The sequence below is a fragment of the Mercenaria mercenaria genome, chromosome 8, assembly GCF_021730395.1.
Source record: "Mercenaria mercenaria strain notata chromosome 8, MADL_Memer_1, whole genome shotgun sequence".
Classification (NCBI taxonomy): domain Eukaryota; kingdom Metazoa; phylum Mollusca; class Bivalvia; order Venerida; family Veneridae; genus Mercenaria; species Mercenaria mercenaria.
In genome coordinates, this window is record NC_069368.1 from 3,834,680 (window position 1) to 3,859,819 (window position 25,140).

Sequence of the window (25,140 nt, forward strand, 5' to 3'; positions counted from 1 at the left end):
AATTTAAAGGAGTAAAATACTTGTTAAACCGTTATTGATTATTTAGTAAATATGCTTGGGTTATTTCCATTAAAGAATAAAACTGGAGAATCTGTTTACTGAAGCATTTGAAAAAATAATTTTAAAAGATAGAATTCAGGGACAAAAGTCCCCGAAGACTGCAAGGATTCCACAAAATTTATGGTAGATGAAGGAAAAGAATTTTATAATAAAAAGTTTGAATCATTTTTGAATAAAAATAAGATTAATATGTACCATACATTTAATGAAGGAAAGGCTGTAGTAATAGAAAGAATTAATAGAAGTTTAAAAAGAATAATGTGGAAAATATTTTACAGCAAATAATACTTATACTTATTTAGATAATTTGCAGGATATGGTTGATAAATATAACAAAACAAAACATTCTAGTATAAAAATGACACCAACCGAAGCTAGTAAAAACTTAAAATAAAGGTACTGTTTTACTTTAATTTATATGGTGATTTAAAGATACCAAAGAGTAAAGCAAATTTAAAATTGGTGATCGAGTTCGCTTAAGTAAACTTAAAAGACATTTGAAAAGGGATATACACCAAATTGGACAGAGGAAATATTTATAATTTATAAATTAATAATACAAATCCCAGAACATACACTGTTAAAGATTTAAATGATGAAATAATTCAAGGTTCATTTTATGAACAAGAACTTTTACCTACTACACAAGAAGTTTTTAGAATAGAAAAAGTTATTAGACGAGACTATAAGAAAAAAACAAGCTTTAGTAAAATGGAAGGTTATAGTGAAAAATTTAATAGTTGGGTACCATTTAGCGATCTTGAACAAATTTAATTTAGAAATAAAAAGTTAATTATATAAATGAGTAAAAAAATCTTATTTCTAATATAATGGAATAGAAACAAATAGATCAATTAATTATTCACTTAACTAAACTAGCTGCTGCTTACAGAAAAAGTTATAAATTTGTGGAGAGTAAGTACCGGGTTATATATTACAGCAGGTGTTTTTGGTTGCTCAGCTGCATTAGCACTTGTTCCAGCTATTCCTATATTTGTAGCAGTTGCTGGCGCTGTTCCATCAGTAATTACCATATTTACTAACAGACTAAAACTTGACGACAAGAAAAATTTTTTAAAATCACATCACCACAAAATAAAACAACTTATAACAAAAGCACGGATTGGAAAAGTAAATAAAGAAGAAGAGAAAAAAGTTCTTCAGGATATTTTTACAATACTATTAGAAATGCAGAAGAAAAAAAATTATTCAACACCTCTTGAAATGCATATGAAGGAATTTAAACTTAACGGATATAAAAAGTAAAAAAAGAAGAAGAGCTGTATTAAATTTTACGTGTGTTTTTTAAGAATTTTTTTCTATAAGTATATTATATATAGATGGTTAATAGAAAGGTAGATAGAATGATTATGCCAAAATTATCTAGCACTTTAGGAGAAATAATGAATCCAGATGAAAATTCATATAAGAAAGTTCTTAAAAGAAGAAATGTTATTAAATCAAAACTTGATCAAATAGTTAGCGATGAATATAAAAACCACGTCATTGATAAATTACAAAATGTTATAGATCCTTATCTTCGTAAAAGAACTTTATTTGAATGGGACTGTGGTTGTCTATTAACTGAAGAAGAAAATGCTGAAAGATTATGTGAATGTCCCAGACCAAATAAATATTCGAAACAACCTAAAAAAGTTTATTGCAACCGATTGTGACAACTAATGAAGGAAAAACATATATAAAGCTTATGCAGCATCCAAAGACCTTAATATTAATTTCAGGGTTAATAACAATGTGCTGCAAAGGAAAAAACCAAGTTAAAAGTGTGAATATCAAAAACCAGCGGAAAAAAGATATAAATTTAAATATTTTAATTCATTTTAAACTTTATTTATTTTTTATTTTTTTAATCCTTTTTTCCTTAGTGATTTTTTTTTTCTAAATATAATATATAGATGGAAATTGAGAGATCTACAAAACAATATTATAAGAAATTTGAAATTAAAATTACATATAGACAAGATCCAAAGAATCAATTATATTTAACTATAAACGACTCTTATGAAATACTTAAATCTGAACTTAAAACTTTAAAAGGTATAAAAATAACGTTGTTTTAAAAAATACACTTTTGCGAAAATGGATAAAAACTGATACAAATATAAAATCAGCTTATTTTCAATCAAAGCTTTAGAAATTATTAACACAAACGAAATAAAAAAAACTTTACATCAAGCTTTTGATGAAATAATAAATAGAATTGGTAATGGATTTTCTGAAGGAAAGTGGCTGGAGAATAGAGTCAGTTGATGCTCATTATATAAATAGATATAAGTATAGTCCATGGCTGCTTCAAGTTATTTAGAATTACCAAAACCATTACAAAATTTCAATGAAAGGATTAATAAATATAAGAATGATGATAATGAATGTTTTAGATGGTGTCATTTAGCTTATAAATTTCCTGTTGAAAAAGACCCTCATAGATTTTCAAAATATATAAAAACATATAAACGATCTTGATTATACTGGAAATTAAATTTCCTGTTTACATTAAATCAAATACCATAAAATAGAAGTTTTAAATGAAATATCATTTAATATATTTTGGTTATGAAGAAAATAGTATTTATCCATTGTACATATCAAAATATCAATACGAAGAACACTGTGACATGTTGTTAATTACTAATGATAAAATAAATGATAAAATAACTGATGATGACTGTAAACCCTCAAGAACTGTAGTCCAACATTATGTTTGGATAAAAGACTTTAATAGATTAATGTTTAACAAAACAAAACATGCAAATAAAAAACATTTTTGTAAAAGCTGTCTGCAACATTTTTCACAAGAAAGAATATTAAATGAACACCATACCAAATTGTTTAGCTATTAATGGTTATCCAAGGCGTAAAAATGCCCAAAAGAGGGAAGTAAAGTACAATTTAAAATTATCATAAAGGTTTAGCAGTACCTTTTGTAATTTATGCTGATTTTGAATCAATAACTAAAAAAGTTTTAACTGCTTTACCATCAAACTGAATCTTCATTTACTGAACCATATCAAAATCATATAGATTGTGGTTACGGCTATAAAGTTGTTTGTTGTTATGACGATAAATATACTAAACCAACCCAGATTTATAGAGGCCCTAATGCAGTTTATAAGTTTATTGAAAAAAATGCTTGAGGAAGTGGAATATTGTAAAGAAATATTTAAAGAACATTTCAACAAAGAACTAAGAATGTCTAAAAAAGATGAAAGTGAATTTAAAAAACAAAGTTTTGTCATATTTGTGAAAAAAGAATATAAACGAAAATGAAATCCTGTCCGTGATCATTGTCATATAACAGGAAAATTCAGAGGAAGTGCTCACTCAGAAATGTAATATTAATTTTAAACTAACACATAAAATTCCTGTTATTTTTCATAATTTAAGAGGTTAGACGGTCATTTTATATGCAACAAATAGGAAAATTCAAAAAAGAAATTAATGTTATTCCTAACAATATGGAAAGATATATGGCATTTATGATTTCTGACTTGGTCTTTATTGATTCATTCCAATTTATGTCTCAATCATTGGATAACTTAGTAAAAAATATTCCAGAATTTAAATACACATCAACTGAATTTAATTGTGAAAGTGTTGAATTATTAAAAACAAAAGGTGTTTATCCATATGATTACATGGATTCATTTAAAAAATTCAAAGAAACAGAATTACCTTCTAAAGAAGAGTTTTATTCAATTTTAAATGAAACACATATATCTGACAACGAATATGAACATGCTAAAAATATTTGGAAAAAATTTAAAATAAAAACAATGCGAGAATATCATGATCTATATTTAAAAACTGACGTATTACTTTTAGCTGATGTATTCGAAAATTTTAGAAAACTATGTTTGGAGTACTACAAATTAGATCCTTGTCATTATTTTAGTAGTCCTGGTTTAGCTTGGGATGCAATGTTAAAAATGACTGGAATTAAGTTAGATTTAATAACTGATATTGATATGTATCTTTTTATTGAAAAGGGACTAAGAGGAGGAATAAGTTATATTTCAAACAGATACATTAAAGCAAACAATAAATATATGAAAGATTATAATTCAAAAGAAGAAAGCAAATACATTATGTACCTTGACGCCAATAATCTTTACGGTTGGGCTATGTGTCAACCTTTGCCCTCTGGAAACTTTAATTTATATCCGAAAAACAATTTAAGAAATTAATTGCAAAAGGATAAAACTAACTTATTAGTTTGAATGTGATCTTGAATATCCAAAAGAATTACATAAAACCCACAATGATTATCCTTTAGCTCCTGAAAAAATTATTATACCAGATCAATGGCTTTCTGATTATAGTAAAAATATTAAAACAGAATTTGAAATAGGAAAAAGTAATGTAAAGAAGTTGGTTCCAACTTTAATGAAAAAACAAAATTATGTAGTTCATATAATAAAAATCTTGAACTATATACACCAATTAGGGTTAAAGTAACAAAAATACATAAAATATTAACTTTTGACGAAAGTCCTTGGTTAAAAAAGTATATTGATTTTAATACTCAAAAAAGATCTAAAGCAAAAAATTCATTTGAAAAGGACTTTTTTAAGTTAATGAACAATTCTGTATTCGGTAAGACGATGGAGAATTTACGCAAGAGGGTTAATATTAAATTAACTCATGATGAAAATATTTTATTAAAATACATAGCCAACACCTTCATTTGTTAGTTCAACGATGTTTAACTCTAACCTTTTTGGTATTCATATGAATAAAAGAAAGTTTGTTATTAAACAGACCTTGTTATGTTGGAATGTGCATTCTAGATTTATCAAAATATTTAAATGTATGATTTTCATTATAATTACATTAAAGAAAAGTACGAGAGTAATTGTAAATTATTATTCACTGACACTGATTCATTATGTTATGAAATAAAAACCAAAGATGCGTATAAAGACTTTTATAAGGACAAAGATTTATTTGATAATAGTGATTACGATAACAACTCAAAATTTTATTTCGATAATAATAAAAAAGTAATTGGAAAATTTAAAGATGAAGCTGCTGGTGTAGTAATGTTGATTTGTTGGATTAAGAAGTCAAATGTATTCTTATTATTAGAAACGAAGTTAACATTAAAAAATGTAAAAGGAATTAAAAAAACTTGTTGTTAAGAAAACAATAGTTCATAAAAATTATAAAGATACTTTGTTTAATTCAACCCAAAGTAATCACACCTTTAAAGTTATTCGTTCTGATAAACACAATCTTTCAAGTTATGTTATAAATAAAACATCTTTATCATGTTATGACGATAAAAGATATATTCTTGATAATGGTATTGATACATTAGCTTATTCTTAAATTAATTAAAGTTTTTATTAAAGTTTTTATTAAAGTTTTTATTAAATTATAGAACCATAAATTGTTAACTGAATATTCATAACGTTTAAAGAATTAATATAAAAAGCATCATCCATTTTAAATTCATTTGCATAATTAATAGAAATAGATTCATTTTTTCTATTATTTTTTACATGATAACTTTGAAGAATTACATTTTCTTTATTTTTTAATTGTAATTTAGCTTCTCCTTTATCTAATTTAATTGCATCAACAAGAATAATTAAGATGCAATTAAAATTAATTCTTACATTATTACCATTTTGAACTAAACCAGGACTAGCATTTACAGTTTTCCATTGAAATAATCCACCATCAGTATCTTGAGTATAACATGTTAAAAACAATGGAGGTTTTCTTATTAATTGCCTTTCTATTTGTTTTTCTATTTTATTTACTTTTTCATTTATATTATTGAATATTCCCATTATATTAATTATTCCAGTTAAATAAATGTCCTTTTTTATTAAAATAATTTATAATAGTTTGTTCATTTACTCTTTGATTATGAATTTTTAGTGTTTTATACAATAAATCATACAACGGTACTTTATCTTGTAACATTTTAATGAAAAATAAACAATAATATCCACAAAGCATACTTGTTTTGTCTTGATATTGAACATTGTTGTATTTTACATTTGGTATATACTGAATTACTTCTTTTGGTGGAGGAAGTCCAAATGGGTCGAAGTATATTTTACCAATATAACAAACCCAATGTGTTCCAGGACCAATAGAGTCGTCCAAATTTATAATTCCACATTCAACCTTTTCTTTTAATTTTGGTAAATTATTTCTACTAAATACACCCTAAAGTTTTTAATTTTTAATTGTTTTAACCCATTGTTCAATTTCAAAGTTAGATATTGGTTTGTTTATAAATTTTATTTTTTTTTTACTATAGGAATTCGTCTGTAAGGTCTCCGCTGTGAATCAATCTGTATACCCTGACCATGTCCCTTACCACTTAACAAAGATGTAATCAAAGGTATTCCTAGACTAGCAGCCAACATACCTAAAAAGCCACCGTCTTGTTTTTGTTTTTGTGTTAATTTAATCACTCCAGATCCTACTAGTTGCTTTCTTTGATTAGGTGTAAGATATGGTGATATATTTCTCTTATCATTAGCTACTGAAATCATACCATTTCCAAGTATTTTACTAACACCAGTACTGGCTAGCCCAGACAAAGCACCAATGCCTAGAGGGGCTAATATTTTTGGAGCTATTTTTGCTGCCATTGGAAGAATTGTTTTTCCTAACAAACCAGCCAAAGCTCCTAAAAATCCACCATTTTGACCTTGACTGGACATTTGTTTCTTTGAAATTGTAATTTCTAATCCCTTCTTATTTGCAACAGCTTTTTTAATTTGATTAATTTGTGTTTTTAGCTCGACTATTCATAGAATAGTGAGCTATTGCACTCGCCCATGCGTCGGCGTCGGCGTCCGCGTCCGCGTCCCGATTTTGGTTAAGGTTTTGTATGTAAGCTGGTATCTCAGTAACCACTTGTGGGAATGGATTGAAACTTCACACACTTATTCACTGTGACAAACTGACTTACATTGCACAGGTTCCATAACTCTATTTTGCTTTTTTACAAAATTATGCCCCTTTTTCGACTTAGAAATTTTTGGTTAAGGTTTTGTATGTAAGCTGGTAACTCAGTAACCACTTGTGGGAATGGATTGAAACTTCACACACTTATTCACTGTGATGAACTGATCTACATTGCACAGGTTCCATAACTCTATTTTGCTTTTTTACAAAATTATGCCCCTTTTTCGACTTAGAAATTTTTGGTTAAGGTTTTGTATGTAAGCTGGTATCTCAGTACTTACTAATGGGAATGGATTGAAACTTCACATACTTGTTCACTATCATGATCTGACATGCACTAAGCAAGTCCCATAACTCTACTCTCTTTTTTTTCAAAATTATGCCCCTTTTTCGACTTAGCAGTTTTTGGTTAAATTTTGTATGTAATCTGATATCTCAGTATCTACTAATTGGAATGGATTGAAACTTCACACACTTGTTCACTGTCATGATCTAACATGCACTGTGAAGGTCCCATAACTCTACTTGGCATTTTTACAAAATTATGCCCCTTTGACTTAGCAGTTTTTTGTTAAGTTTTTATATGTAAGCTGGTATCTCAGTATCCACAAATTGGAAAGGATTGAAACTTCACACACTTGTTCACTGTCATGATATGACATGCAGTACAGAGGTTCAATACCTCTACTTTGCATTTTACAAAATTATGCCCCTTTTTCAACTTTTGTATTCATTCAGTTGACAAGGCTGTTGAATAGTCGAGCGTTGCTGTCCTCCGACAGCTCTTGTTGTTAATAGTAAAGGGAAGTTTCCATGTAATTGTTCATGTTTTAATCTAAAATTATATGGAGTTTTGTTGTTGTAGGCTCGGGCTAATTTTTTTTTTTGTCCATCTGTAAGGTTAACTTTATATTCAATATAATTTGATGACATTATATACTTTATATTTATTTTAATTTATATTTATTTTATTTAAACAATAACAAGTTCATTTCCAATAGTATTTATTTCAACTGTTTCTTCATACAATACAATTGCATAAACACGAATATTAGCTGCTGGTGGAATATTTAATTTAGCTGTTAATGTATATGCTTAGGATCTTCTGTAGTTACTTCCTTTTTATATTCCAATAAGCCAGTGGGTAACTTTCTTCTGGTATTGCAAAATGCTCATGGTGTAACATAGCATGCATTGCACAAAACTATGCGTAAGGGGAAATTTGATACACATTTTTCTTTCCGTCATTAAAAAATCACTGTGTTCACAATCATGTCTAGAAAGCTCAAGTACCTCGATATAGCCAATTAGTGTGACTCTGTGGGTGGACCTTCAGGGGAGGTAACTTGAGTCACGGACTTGGCAAAAAAAGTATTATTTTTCATAACGTTTACTATCACGCCTGTTACATTTTGCAACTTTCCTGTTGAAGTATTGTCCATGTTTATTTTCTCGTTCAAATGGGTGTACAATTCAAAAGCTGATTACAGTTTATAAAGCAAACATGTTATTCCTCCACTATACATGAAGAACATTTTCTAACAGAAAAGACAAAAAACAAAGACAAACATCAAACAGGGAATGCCACGTACCAAAAACGCAGCCTACCCAAAACGAAACCCACAGCACGCAGACATACACACAAACATACTCACACACAAAGCCAACACACGAGGACAAAACGAAAAAACAAAGGAACACAGTGGGGCACCGCCTTGAAACGGTCAGTTGCAAAAACACCACTGGGGAGCTTAAACCGGTTTATCGTGCGCACCCAACCTCATTCTTACCCCCACAATGTTCCAAAGTATTCACTAGGAAATATTAACAATTACACACTAACAATTCGGCGTAACAGAAACTTACAGAAACATACATCAACTCAGTGTACAGAAACATACAACAACTCATTTACACCATTATGGAATACACTTGATGTTCGCAATTATATTAATACCAAGAATGAAATAAAAGTTTTTGGTTCGGAAACTTTTTTTCCGTTCTTTTGCGACTTAAGTTATACACACCTGAAAAAATCCACCACATCAAAGATCAAGCTACTGTGATAATAACTAATGTCATTTTTCATAAACGAAAGAAACTTACTTATTTGATGAAAAGATATGTTCTGTAGTTGGAGTAATATCTATATTGTTCTAAACAGAAAAAAAATATATTGCGTACGATCACCGTCATGCAATATTACGAAAAATCATCACAATACCACTTTATTGTTAAATTAATACTTTTTTTAATTCATGTTTTATCGATTGATTTTAATGTATGAGTCAGAATTCTCATTTGCTTATTAAACATTGAATATTTACATTGACTACACTGTTTGGGTTGGTACATATGCCTACAACATTGACAGATTGTCTAACTTCAAAAACGTGCTGCTAGGATACTCCTTAAAGCTGACATTATGGCACCCTCGGTGGACATGTTCAGGGACTTGGGGTGGCTGTCAATCACTAAACGAGTGACCTATCACATATGTTTACTAACTTATAAATTACTTGATAATATGATACCGCAATACATAAATAAATTGATCACAAATGTTTCATATTCTAACAATAGAACCTAAAGGTCGGTCACACAAACGAACATCTCAAAGTTCCTAGATCGAAAACAGCATTATATGACTCCCATACGTGATCAGAAATCAAAACTCTAAGTCAACTGAAAACAAGAGATATCTTTAAAAAAGATAAACGGCACATTTACATTAAAGACATTAGTTTGGTATATTAAAAAAAATACACAGTGGTGCTTATACATACTTTTCTTGCCCGTCCTATGAAAGCGTGCTCAAAACTGTGATATTTACTGTTAGGATTTAACCCGGGGTATTTGAGGCCCAAAATATCATTCATTTGTGTATACTGTTCATTCTTGGACATTGTAAAATTCACGAAACGTCATTCTTATATATATCCATAAAAATATTCATTATTCTCTACACATCTTTTACTGATTGTTTTTTGCTAAGTTTACCTAGTGTCACTGTTTTCGTTTTATTGGTTGAGAGATGCATGGATCAGAAAAAATAGTAACTCGTTGCCTTACCTATTATGTTGTTTTGTTTATCATGGAAGAGGAAAAGTTTAGTTTCTGTGATTTTATCTTTCTTTTAGTTTTATTATGATTGTCGATTTTATGATTGTTGTATATTTTCAGAATCTCAGCTGACTTTTCTGAAGAAAGTTTTAAAAGCTACAAACAAAATTGCCTATGCCGAGGGTTCCAGAAGGAACCTTATAATACAGTGGGAAACATTTATATTGTTCTGTACTTATTTCAGTCTGAATTATTTACCAGCAGAATTATACGTACAGTTTCTTATTTGATCATTTAAATTTACAGATAGTATTAAGAATTCTATCAATGGAGTCAGAACTATACACTTATTATTAGGATACAGTGTTGATCATTTCAATTCATTCTGTTTTGATTAATTTGTCTTTAAAGGGCATAGCGAAGTTTAATTTGCATATAATTAGAAGGGCTGAACCCATGACTCCAGATATTTTAGAAAATATTTACACGGTGTTGGATTTTTCTTGTACATATAATCTGGTATACTGTTGTTTATTCTTGTTTGCATTCTTTCTTATGACAAGAACATCAAACTGTGTTCCTACTCATACAAAACCTAACTTTTTATTTAAGATGTGGAAAGATCTGGATGTAAACTAATTGTTCTTATGAGGTAGACGAAAACCATTCAAGCGGGTGAAAAAGAATTATTGACTTCTTTGACTGTCATAAAAGATTCGGTGTGTCTAGTTAAGGCTTTCATGCATTTCCACTACTGTCCATGAACAGGCTAAATCAAACCGAGCCTGCAACATTTTCGTTTTTGTCGTGTTGAGCGACCTGTGGAGTTTCCACTTTTTCTATTTTTTTTTTCAATCAAATGGTTAATAAAGTACCAGCTTGGGAGGGGTCTCCGTTTTTTAATTTAAAGTCAGGCAAAGTTGTTTTCTATAATTTATTCCTATCAAAATTAAGGTCAGTAACCAGAGATATTGGACTTGAGCCCAAACAGTTTTAGCAACTCTAGCCTTCAGACTTGACATTCCAGCAGATCTCGTTCAGCTTATGGGAGACTGGCGTTCTAATGCGTATAAGAAGTATATTCAGTATTCTCTTCATCACAAATTTAAAGTTTCGCAATTAATAAGTCAAAATATAATCAAGCAAACATAAATAAAATATAATTTTTAAAGACAGTATGTTGTCTGACATCATCTTATAAGGAATTTCCGTCTTAACAGAGGAAATGTTTCTGTGGTCAGTTTGATGTTTCAACCTCCTGCGCAGAGATGTCTGCATAAGATGGTTTAGATACATAGGGTACTTAAAATTTGTAGAATTTTACAACTCATTTTTAATGATAGTCTAGATGAAATTTTGCTGCTATATGCAATTTCATAAAATCTATTTACTTTAATTCATGAGGAATTTCCGTCTAAATAGAGGAATTTTTTCTGTGATCATTTGGATGTTTTACCCTACTGCACAGAGAAGTCGGCATAAGATGATTAGAAGTGTACACCGATTGTTAAAGAACGCTTCATTTGAAAGTAGGCAGCGATTTTGTCAAAAAGGCAGTCGACAGTTGAAATAAACAACTTTTAAGATTGTTGTTTGATGTCTGGGATGTTTTTTTTGTACATCAGGGGATTCAATTGTAAAGTTTTTGCCACCGATTGAGAGAGTTACTGTGCCATCTTTTCCAGGAGCTACAATTGGTAAATTATCATTCTTCGTAAGCAGAAAAAAAGGGTTATATTTTCTGGTCCTTCGGGATTATTGATTTCAACTCATTTAGATATGAAGATTGAATACTGCTTAAGCCGGTGCTAGGGGGCGTGGGCAGTGTTGCATTTTCCATTACTGCTCATGAACAGACTCAATCAAACCGAGTCTGCAATCTTCACTGTTTGCTTGTTCTCGGTGCTTCCGAGGGATCTTCTTTCCCGATTTTATTAATATGTATGATAAGCAATATACGTACGTTTAATACGCATTTTGATTTGATGCTAAGCTTCAAATTAAAATACAAGTACAATAAATGAGGTTCTGTGACTTTAAAAACCTATCAAAATTGCTTGGTAAATAAATGAAGTTGTTTCACACCTAAACATTATACCATTGATATGTATACTCTTTCACTCTTCAGGTGCGTACGAAAGTCTACAAGAAGTTATCTTGTTTTTAAACTATACTGCTCTCGAACAAGATCGCCAGTAACATGCGCAGTCGCTATTGTGCGTATGCTTGTTTAAGATCAATTTAAAACTAGTGGTATATAGAGGAAAATACATCATTTGTAAATACGTTGTTGTTATGCTCGGAAATCTTGAATTATGGTTTCAATTTGTTTTATATTTTCAGTGTAAATAAAAATGTTTGAGCTTTGCACGGTATAAGACTAGTGTTGATCTCATGTGAAAAAATCGAAACAATGAAGGATATATTCACCATAGCAATCACTTTGCTATATCTAGGTAAAATATACTATATGTTCACTGACGTAATTAAATTAAATTTAAAAGACTATATCTATTAAATGAATATATATTCTGCATTATATCCTGTATATATATAAAACTGAGACATATTTGATTTTCTTTGTATTTTTATACATATTTATGCGGTCCCAAATGGAGAAACACTTCGAATATACAGTTTAAAGATCATATTTGCCATATTTATGTGAATTTCACTAAACTGGAATACTAGTTCTTTATTATTATTGTGGAATCAAAACTGTTGTGGTCAGGGAAAACTAAAAATGCGAGAAAAATAAAACATATAATTTTGAAAAAAATTTTTGACGGGTAGGGCGAATATGTTACACATACATGGCTCTTCACTGCAAACAATTTGTATTCTTTTCCATTAGTTTTTTATGATAATAATAAGTAAAATAACGGTTTCACGATACTGATTTTTGAGACAAAAAATAGTCAAAATGCCTTTATATTGAATGTTAAACAGACATACTATACTCAAAAAAAGTAAAAATGCAACGTCTTTTTTCGGCAAATATTTCATTCTTGCAACTTGTGCTTTTTATATACATTAATCTCAAATGTGGTGGTTTCTTGTGTAATATTCAAGCATGACCTTTGTGACATGTGTATGTAGAGCTCATGTTGTAATTCTTGTTCATACAGAATCAATCGAATGGAAATAAAATCGAATGATAATGGATGTAAAAGTAAAATGTGAACCACCATTTCTGCAAAATTGTCAATATAACTCGGCGCAATTTAACTCAGTTATTCGAAAAATATTTAGAGCAGGTGTATGCACCAGGCAGTCTGTGTCGCCGTCATTGATGTAACACATTGGTTAAAGTTTATGTCTAATTAATCACTGCATGTACTTGTTAAAACTTCACACAATGCTTCTTTTTCATCAGTCCTACTGAAATAAACCAGTTAGATAACCCTATATTGAACTGAATATAAATTGCATTCCTTTTTCGACATCCTTCTTTTTTAACCGTACTTACATGTACCCATGTTAAAGAACTCTTTGTTCAATTTATTCAGATTATGGCCCTTATCTGACTTAAAAATATTTAATGTTGAATGCAAGTTGTTATCCTTACCATAATAAAAATCAAATTTTAAAAAAGTAACTCGGTTCCCAGTTATGTTCCTTATCTAAACTTAGAAGTAGTGTAACAGTTGTCTAATAGTTGAGACCGCCTTGTTATTACAAGGAATCGGTAAAACCGAATGATGCTCCCGATGCATGTGCTTGCCCCAATATGGACAATAACGTATTAGAAACAAAACAAAAATGAGATAATAAAAAGAAGAAAAATGAATAAAGGGAGATGATTAAAGCAAGGGACATAGCATTAAGTGTAATTTTTGCCTCTATTAATTTGTGAAGTTTCAATGAATTGCCATTAAGTATGTTTTTTTTTGTAATTTATATGAATAGCAAGCATAAAATAGAAAAAGTGGAAACTCCACAGGTCGCTCAACACAACAAAAACGAATATGTTGCAGGCCTGGTTTGATTGAGCCTGTTCATGGACGATAGTGGAAATGCTTGCTACCGTCCACGCCCTCTAGCCCCGGGTTGAGCAGAACTCAACCTTTACACATGGTAAAAGTACAAAACACAATTTAGAGACATCCGTAGATGTGTTCATACGGCGGTGCACACGGAACCGTCAATGCTACACTAGTGTGTAGTTCCCAGTTAAAATAATGGGTTTGCCCTAAACGAGAAAACAATGAGCAGAACTAAACAAACTGGAATTTAGAAAGGGGATCTTGGGTTATGGAGCCTGCATATCACAGGAACTGCCAAAAAACAAAGTTATAAAGCAGATACCATATCCAAGGGGGGATTAAACAATACCCAAAGCTATTTTAGCACTGGCCGACTCTGAAGAGTCAGGGAATTTGATTCACGCGTTCATTTTTTTTATACAAAAACCGCTTATATGCGGGATTCTTTACAAATATAACCATCATTGATATTGAATAACAAAGTACATGTGTCCATTTCATTCTGAAATAGGCTGAACTAATTCTATTAAAACAAAACAAATTTCATAGGTCCTTGATCTTCTTTTTCTTTTTAATCAAAATAAGAGACGTTTCAAAAGTGTAAAGAGAAGTGACTATGTGGGCATCTAACGTGAGCCGTTTACTATCTGTTGGTACAAAATACAAAATGTTAAGCCCTCTGTACCTATTTCATAAACCCACTTTCCGAATGCGTATCTGGTTGCTAAATAGGCATTACGTGTTCAAAAGTCAATGTGGTTTTTCAGGTACATATTGTAGTAAAAATACTTACAATATTAAAATTTTCTTATCAGCTGTTCAATATCAGTGTGACATTTACTCTAACGGACACACTTACTCCAGTACTGGTGTCATATGAGATGTGATTTAAGTTGAAAGCCTAGTTGCACTCGACACACTGACCTCCAGGTTGATTCTAAACCATCTCTGCACAGACACAAATCACCTATCTAATTTAGGTTAAGATTAGCACTGAGTTGTCTCTTTCACTAGCTGAAATAAGTAATCAGATTGCTGTAGTGAGTAAATACCACTCGAAATAGGTTTTAGAACCAAGATGGTCCCAATGTTTAAGCATATTATAAATTTCTTTACATATAGCTGAGCAAATTATTTGATTTATTCGGGAAAATACTGCATTTGCTGATGCAAGCATGAAACTTGGCACAAATGTTCCTCTAATGGTACCCTTTCGAAAAATAAAAGTTAGCCACCTCAAAATCAAGCCATTTCGAAGAACGAGAGCCGCTTCGTATTAGCTCATCTGAGCCAAAGGCTCAGGGTGAGCTATTGTGATCGCTCACTGTCCGGCGTCCGTCCGTCCATACTTTCCTTTAAAAAACATCTCCTCCTGAACCATCAGGTCAATTTTGATGAAACTTCACAGGGATGTTCCTTGGATAGTCTTTTTTAACAATTGTTCAAAGAATAATATTCCATACAGAACTCGTGTTGTCATGGCAACCGAAAGGAAAAACTTTTAAAAAATCTTCTTGTCCAAAACCACAGGGCCTAGGGCTTTGATATTTCGTATGTAGCATCATCTAGTAGTCCTCTAGCAAGGTTGGTCAACTTATTACCCTAGGGTTAGATGGATGTTTTAGGTATGCTTTACATTTTTACATCAGTGTTTAGGTTTTGCAGTTGGCGTTTGCAATATGACTTCTTCTCTGCGATATATGACCATTTTGTGTCGATTCGCCGTAAAACCCAACTCACTCACTCACTCACTAGGGTTAGATATGGCCTCGCCCTGTGTCACATGGTTTACAAAGGGCTTACAATCATTACTGTGCAGAAACTAACGAACAGACAACAGTAGTCTGGCTACCGGCTAGATGATCTTTTTATTTTAGAAAAAAAAATAATTCTTTTATATATTCTGATTCATCAGTCTTGGCTCTGATTATCTAGTCTGGTAAACTGTGGTCAGAGCCTTGACAGATTTCTCATGATAAACCGTTAGCTGACCGATCACAAGTATGGCACACTGCAATAAATTTTTCCTGTGGATAGGGATCTTAATCAACATTTAGGTGGTCAGCACATGAGCTGAGATTTAATTTTGTGTTTCAGTTTAATCTGGCTAGTTTTAATCATACACCAAAAATCAGAAAGGTCTGAATTGCCCTCATTCTTCAATTATAATCATGTTAAAACAACAATTCCTAAATGAAAACATATGAAGTCTTATTGGTTAGATCAATAATTAATTAATAAACTAGAAGTGCATTATGTTATTTGATACCAGTAAAAAACAAAGAAACATATCAAACAGGGAATGCCACGCACCAAAAACGTAGCCTCCTCAAAACGAAACCCCCAGCACGCAGACGCGTGCACCACACACACATACACATACACCCAAAGCCAACACATAAGGACAAAACGAACAACACACACGCACACAAAGCCAACACATAAGACGAAACGAACAAAAAAAGGAACACAGTAAGTCTTATCTAATAGCACAGTACATAATAAGAAAAGTCAATTATCCTTTCATTAACAAAAGTTTGACCTACATGCTTGTAAGAACAGAATAAGTAAATATACTCAACAGTGTATCCTCAGCAGCAAGTATTGTATTGCTGAAAGTGCAAAAGATATTTTTTGTTTTAATAGAAAAATGATATTTAAGAATGATGTTAGACAGATATTGAATAATGTTGAACAGAATGATAAACTGATATTAAGTTAAAGCAGGACATAGGCAGAATGAATATTTTAACAACGGATTCAGCTAAGTATAGCAAAGGCATTAGATGTTGCAAAGCTTGCACATTTGTTACTGTGATAATTTTGATTTTTTAATAAATGAAGAAGTTTTCTATGTGTGAGAATAGAGGCACTGTATGTGTGTGACTTTTGCAAAATAGACATCAATTTATCAGATTTTAACGGCATTTTTTAACTCTGCACGTAGGTGTAAAGCCCTAATATTCCATCGAAGCTTTAGATGAAATTAGCAGAAGATGGTATAAGTGATTTAAAAACCTAGTTATTTAGTTTAAAATTCAAGACGTAACAGTATCTGTTATCATAGTTACTATTCCGTTTCAATTATGCAGTGGTATAAATTTACATATTGTTACAAATGCTGCTGCTAGTAGCTACTGCAGGCCCTGTGCACATGCAGTTTTAAAACATAATTCAGGTTGAAATTAAAATATATTTTATACAGAAAGAGTTAAATGAAGTAATTTCTTTACAGAAAATAAGAATACCATATAAAGTTGAAAAAAGTATGTGTAATATACTATACATGTATTTTATGATGTGTTTTGAATATTGTATTAAAATTTTCTAGTTTGTAAATTTCGTAATCATTCAGATTTGGTCAGTTTTTAGGGACAAAAAACATACTGCAAAACATGTTTTTGAATGTTATATCCCTATTATTGATTTTAACTGGTTTCCTGGCACTTTCTGCCTTGAAAAGGAGACTTTGGAAACAATTTTCTCCTTTTTCCAGATGTTTTCTCTAATATATTTTTTTTCCTTTTTCATGAGAGTTGTACATAATAAAGCAAAGAGAACCGAGAAAGAGAAATTCAAAGCAAACTACAAATGTATTTACAGATCATGTTTTTTATTTGAAAATAAAGAAAAATTATTTTAGAATAATGGCTTTGAAACAGATCAGTGATAGGCAGATATATTTTTCAGTTGTTTCATAAAACACCCATATCATTGTTTTGGTTGCTAGAACGTTGACAGTTTTTTCCTGTTCATTAGGAGCAGTTTCACTTCTTCCCACAGTATACATGATTTCTGTTTTGTAGAAGGTGTTAGTTCTATTCTTTAAACTCTTTCTGCCGGGTATTCTTAACCATTGTAGATTACAATCCGCATTTCTTTATTTTAGCCATAAAACATGAATTATTATATAAAATCAATCATCTGTACAACATCTTTTTTTAATAAATCATTCAAATTAAAAAACAGAATATATAATATATAAAAAGTATAAACAACACCATTAATCCACTATGTATCAATTATTCATTAGGTATTTTTCATAGTTCAATAATTTTTACCAAAGTGCTCCCTATAGTCTACAGACCAAGGGGTTGTTTATAAACATGAGTGAATGGAATAAATATCCCAGAACCACCAGGCCATGTAACACGATCATTTTCAGCTGTAATAGCTTGACCTGAGATAAAGGTCGATCTCCAGGATTCAGGAAAGGCTCAATCCACATTAAATTTTGCACAGACCGTATGTTTTGAGAAGAAAAGGGACATAATTATACAAAATTTGAATAGCCTCAGCAGTTATCTCCTATGAACTAAACGTACGGTCTTAACACAGACTAAGACAACAGGTGCTCTTACATTTGAAGAATGGTGTCCACATGCAAAGGCGAGTCCCCAGTTTTCTTTCTGGCATCTCGTGTTGTCAATGGAGCTGGTTATAGGCTCTTTAGTAAGGGCATTTCGTGAGGCAAATTTCATTCTGTACCGCCAAGCCCATTCCGTGGTAATATCTCTTTTCTTTGCCAACAACATCAACTATGCACGTTGGCTTTCTATACATTTACTTGGAAAGTCGATATCCATTCCTGTATCAAGAGTTCTGTGCAGGGAAGTTTGTCGTCTTTAAGTCTAAGCGACCATTTTCTGCAATGGCGATAGATCAAGCACACGAACAGACCAATGCAGTAATCAAGAGTGAAGGAGGTGCAATAGGTGTATCTTAAGATCAGGCATCCCTGAGAAGTTGGGCTGTAGCTCGGCCTGAGGTAAGTCGTATTGCTGCTAAATATGATTCCGTATCTGGGGGAAAAGATGCGAATGAATCTGTAAGTCATGAACAAACGGTTCAAGGACAGAGAAAATTCTTTGCGAAGGTACAGACCCTGTACGGTGTTCTGAAAAAATGGGTAATCCTTTTCAAGAAGATACGGCAGACCTACTTACATTAGATACTAAGGTTGTTGCAAAAGCTAGTGTAGCAAAGATTGTTCAAACTCATTATCAAAATGACCGAAGTCGTTTTAGGAGTTTGTAAAAGGCTTGGAAAGAGATAAAGAGAATACATTCTATGAACCAATAAAGAAGAACAAACTGGATTTCTTTGAACAGAAGCCTGAACCAGCGGCCGTAGATATAAAGAAGAAAATGTAAAAAGATGACTGCCGCTTATTTTCCAAACTCTTCATATCATGTCAATTCCGAGAATGTGATCTTCATGAATTTTTCAGACATGAAAACCAGTCCTTCCAAGTTGCTCCTGGTGACAATGGAAAACTCCATAGCTGCCAAAAGTCTCAGCTTGTATCAATTCTTGAAGCAAATATCCAAATTCCAGATACAGTACCAGAAGCTTCGAGTATCATTAATGATGGCTCAGCTTTGGTAAACTCGTTGCCACCACGGACCTCTAAGACATTCGCAGGCTATACAGCTCTTGACGTTGTCCCCAAGATACAGGCCTACACCTCTAAATATCAGAGAAATGAGTCTGACGCCATAAAATCATGAGGAAGCCGATACACAGATGTTCATGCATGCAAGATATGCTGTTGTGGAGGGTCATAAACAACTTGTTACTAAAGCTACAGACACAGATGTTGTTGTCATCGCTATTCATGTATTTTCTGAGCTGAACGATCTTGGCCTTGAACAGCTGTGGGTAGCTTTCGGACAGGAAACAATTTGAGATGGATTCCCATATATGATGTCATTCAATCAATTGGCCATGAGAAAGCAAAAGGTATTGCTTTCTTCCGTGCGTTTACAGGTTGTGATGTAGTGTCAGGTTTCCAGGGAAAAGGTAAAAAATGTTTGTCCGGAAGTGACAGATGTCGTTAAGAACCTAAGTGTATTTCGGCCAATGATATCTAATGAGGCTTCTTGAAACGTTTGTCATTTCAATGTATGACAGGTCAAGTTCTATAGCAGATATTGATGGCGTCAGACTGGACATGTTTACCCGAAAACAGAGGTCATATGATGCTGTTCCCCCAACTCAAGCACACAAAGAGTGCTGCATACCAAGCTGGTTGCATATGGCGACAGGCACTGTTTCGCTAAATGGAAGTCGAGAATCCTGCTGACTTGGGATGGGAGAAAACAAAGTGACCTTTGACAGATACTCTGGACAAAACTTCCACCAGTTGCAGGTAGCTGTAAAGAACTGACTAAATGTGCATAAAAAGAATGTTGTGGAAGGTGTTGCTATTGTTTTGGACTCCAGTGTATAGATCTATGCAACTACAAATGTGACAGCTAATTGGCCAAATGGCTTGAGAATGCCTTCCAGAGGAAACAAGTAAGGTAGATCTGCATTGTTTTACCTATGACACAAAGCAGATCGTTTGTTCTTTTTTTGTTTTTGTTTTGGGTTTATCATCGCACCGACACAACTATAGGTCATATAGATCATCGACCTTCTGTAAACTAGCTGGGTGGCTTCCGCACATTAAGAATTCAACTCCCAGAGTGAGGTTTGAACCCATAGCGGTGAGGGGCAAGTGGTTTAAAGTTAGCGACCTTAACCACTCGGCCATGGAGGCCCCGATCCTTTCTTTATCACAATTGATGTGTCAACTTGGATTGTTACAAACACATTAATTTTAAAAATGTCCGCATTTTATAAAGTTTGACTACAAGTTCTTATCAAGCAGTGACGGCCATAAAAGGACATATTAAAAAATTCCATGTAGAGACACAAAAACTTAACGTTGAAATATCTAATTTAAAAAGTGGGATAATTTTATTAAAGTTCATGTCCAACGTCAGCTCCTAAAGTCGCAGGCGAGACAAAAACTGTCCTCCAACACTCTTAATATGTTATTTGACTATAACATTAAAATTAATTTAACTGAGAATGTTAGTGTTAATGGCAAATTAGTACTTTTTACATGAAACGGCGGCCATCTTGAAAAAATTACGCCATTTTGGATTTTGAAACCAGTCTCTTGTGTATCAAAAATAGGTTTTGCACACTGAACACATCTTAAAGACAGTTTTTCCTCAAAATTGACAAAAACGTACTTGGTATAGGTCTGTTCAAGTTAAAAATCAACTTCCCGCGGCGGCCATCTTAAAAATGGCCGCCATTTTGAATTTTCAAGTGGGTAACGGTCTTCTTGAAAAAAGTAGGCTCAGACGAATACACATGCCAAATTTCATGCTTGCATCACCAAAGGCAGTGTTGTTTCACTAATCTGCCCAGATAATATTTATCTTCAGACATATTAACAATACGAATCCAAAATTTAATATATTATTTTGAAGCACAAATATTCATAGGAAACTGTGCACAGTCACCTAAAACAGCAGCATTACAAACAAACAACGGTGCAGTCATATTTCTCTTGCAAGCATATACATGAACACGTTCTACATAATCCCTGACTTCTAAACCCGCTATTTTTGAATACAACGATTTTGGTTTTATCAATGTTAATCCTCAATTTCGACTCTAAACAGTATCGATGTAAAACAGTATGCTGCCACTGTAACCCTCTTAACAGTATCAGATACTAAGGTTACATCATGAGCAAACATCAACAAGAAGATTTCAACATCATTTGGTGAAAGTTTTATAACATGAATCTCACTTCTTCTGATAACATTTATAAATAAACAAAATAGAATTGGACTAAGTTTACAAGCTTGTCTTAAACCGAGGGGGCATTTGAATGTTGTAGTACATGATGCATAACTTCTTACACATGCTTTAACGGGGTGATAAATACTTAAACTGATTTCAAGAACTACCCTATTATCAGAGTCAAATGCCTTTTTAAAGTCAACAAAAGCCACATACAACTTTTTACGCCTCATACGTTGGTATTTACTAATTATAGAATATAAAAACAAAACCATTATCAATAGTAGTGTATCCGGAACAAAAACTAGCTTTCGCTTCAGTGATTATTTTAGATGCATTACAGTAGAATATTACTCGTGTAGTCAGTACACTTATTTATTACATACTTATTCGATAAGTCCGTTCAGTTTAAATGGAACCTGAAACGTCAATATTTTTCCATATTGACGTTCAAATTTCATATCGGGCTCGGGCGACATTTGTGACGTGTCGTCACGTTTTAAAGTTCTTTAACGACTATATTTTCAATTTCACCCAGGCTTAATAACAAATTTGTATCATTTATATAATAATTTTAGGTGTAGATGCGTATGTAATAAAATGATTATTAGATATCCACTCGTTCTTTCGTGGAATAATATTGCACTCATAAAGTCGCGCAATATTTCCTCTGCAGAACTCGTGCATATTTCTCGATACAAATCTAATAACCTGTAAATACACTTTACTACAAATATCAACAGGAGCAATACCTCTATAGTTATCAGGGTAACCATTTTTATGAAACGGAATTATTTTCGACTTAGTTGATGGGAAATGACCTGATCTATGTATTGTATTAAAAAGTTTCCTTATATATGGTAAAAAGATTTCTATTCCATAAATAAAATGTTCAGCTACAAGATTTCCCATAATTGCCAGAACAGCCTCAAATACGCTATGCTATAGAACACTATATAAGGTAAGTTATTTTCTAGCAATGACAGCCCCAAAATGCTTCCGTAGATTTTACGTGTATTACTAAGTACTTCAATGTAGCTTTAATGCTGCAAGAGTTTCACAGGTGTTTTCCTACCAACACTGTTAATATTACCCCCGAGAACAAACGACGGATTAGCAGTAATGAATTTCAATGAATGAATGTACACTTCACTGTTTCAATAGCTGTTCTATTGTTCTGTCAATGCTTTAATGTTTATCAAAAATAAAGCATAGAAGGTAGATAGTATATCTACCAAATTATAGTCCGAAACACCACTTATACATCCATATATAAATTTCAATATATTTACTCCAATTTAGACTTTAAAATTCGTGAAAAATGTTCATTCTAAAAACAACCTCTGCCCGACAACATACACTACACTAGACTGGTTATTACCTTGTCATATCATTTTAGGTGGTTTGGTGAGCGGACAATTGAGAAATGAATCGAATGTTGAATACATAAACAATGAAACTACAATAACGACTTTCGACACTGAACAAACATATAGATGGATAATAGAATATCCGAATGGACCTTTTGTGAGGATCGTCTTCACAAATGTATCACTGGAAAGTAATCAGGTATAGTTGGTTAAAAAGTTTTTCTTCGAAGTATTTCATATAAAAGAAAAATTTGTTTGCAGCGGGTGGGGGGCTGTATAGGAATCACTTTGTCTCGTCCGTTCCAGTCTTGTCCCGTCCCATCTAAAGAACGAAAACAGATATAAAATTAGATAGATAGATAGATTTATTTCGATAATTGAGCAAACATAACATAGTTACAATACATGCATATAATAAAATTTATAATCACATATAAAAGTTGTCATATGAAGTAATGTGTTATGAACTATGTCAGTCACATCAATATCAAGGATGACACAAGAAAGAGAAAAAAATCTCTTATTTCCATTGTGGTCCTTGGTACCAATGGTCTGACATAGAGAGGCATGAAACATTAACATGAATATATATAAAAAAATTACCGAGTTCATTATTATAAAATAACGTATATGTTATGCATATGTAATTATAATTGCTCAATTTATGATTCTTAATTAAACGAAAGACATATGAATAAATAGACACCAATATCACATCAATATCACAGTACATTGTAAAAATATAATTTCTTAAAAAAATGCATTACAACCAGGGACTAGATAACAGAAAGAACACATAAGTTCAGCAATGAAGCTTATCGTTAAGAAAGTGGTCCTTTACCGCCCTTTTAAAACTAGATATGTTGGGCAATTGTCTTATGTGGGGAGGCAGCATGTTCCATAACTTGCAGCCCAAGTAGGAAAAAGACTTTAGGCCAAAACCTTTAACTTTCGGTGGCACAAATGACCCATTTTGGCTAGATCTAGTTTGGTATGCGTGAACAGAATCCTGTTTAACGATATGATGACCCATATAATCAGGGGATTGACCATTTTTTATTTTAAAAACATGACAAAGAGTAATTTGTTCAACTCTTCTGGAAACGGGTAACCAGTCTAGGGAAATAAAATGATGTTGTTCAATATGACATCTGTGTTCCAAGTTCAATACAAATCAGATCAATTTATTTTGTGTAACCTGTAGTTTGTCCTTCCAAGATTTTGTTAAACCAGGATACCAAAATGAACAAGCATAGTCAAAATGGCATTGAATAAGGGATAAAACCAAAAGTCTTTTAGTATGTTCATTAAGATAGGCCTTCTTTCTATAAAAAAATTTTAACCTGGCATTAGCTTTCTTAATAATGGAACTAGCCATAGATTTACCAGTTAAACTCTGATCTAAGGTTGCACCCAAGTATTTGACAGCTGAGGTAGGATTAATAATTTGACCATTACACTTTATATTAAGGTCCCTATTAGTCCTAAGTTTAGGCTTGGAACCAAATATAATAGTTTCAGTTTTACCCAGATGTAGAGACAATTTATTATCAATTAACCATTGACTAACCATTTCAAGATCTTTTGCTAGATCTTTTTCAATAGATGACTTAGTTTTACCAGAGACCATTATAGCAGAATCATCAGCATAGAGTAACAGTTTATTTTTAACCACTGCAGACATATCATTCACATAAATTAAAAACAAAAGAGGTCCTAGTATTGACCCTTGCGGAACACCACACGTAATTTTACAAGGCTTAGAAAAGGTTCCAGAGACATCTACAAGTTGTTGTCTGTCAGATAAATATGATCTGAACCAACGTAATACATCAGGGCCAAGACCAAGGCCTTCAAGTTTCATAAGAAGGATAGAATGATCCACAGTGTCAAATGCCTTCTGGAGATCAAGTAAAATCATGCCTATGAGATGACCTTTATCCATTTCAAACTTGATATAATCAGAAAGATGTATGAGACATGTATCAGTTGAAAATCCTCTTCTGAAACCAGACTGAAACTTGTACAATAAATTTTTGTCATTGAGATACTTACAATACGTTTGTAGTAAAAATACTAGGTAACATAACTCTGACTTTTGATTTGACAGAATTATCTGCAAT

At 32.1% G+C, this 25,140-nt stretch overlaps 1 protein-coding gene across 1 annotated transcript in view; it reads left to right on the forward strand.

The window, feature by feature from the left end:
* Positions 1-12,299: 12,299 nt before the first annotated feature.
* LOC123523156 (uncharacterized) overlaps positions 12,300-25,140 on the forward strand; it is a 90,131-nt gene continuing 77,290 nt past the window's right edge. Inside the window, exons 1-2 of the mRNA XM_045300827.2 lie at positions 12,300-12,530; positions 23,047-23,216. Of these exons, the coding sequence (XP_045156762.2) occupies positions 12,488-12,530; positions 23,047-23,216 (213 nt within the window). The 5' untranslated portion in view covers positions 12,300-12,487. The remainder of the gene's footprint in view (positions 12,531-23,046; positions 23,217-25,140) is intronic.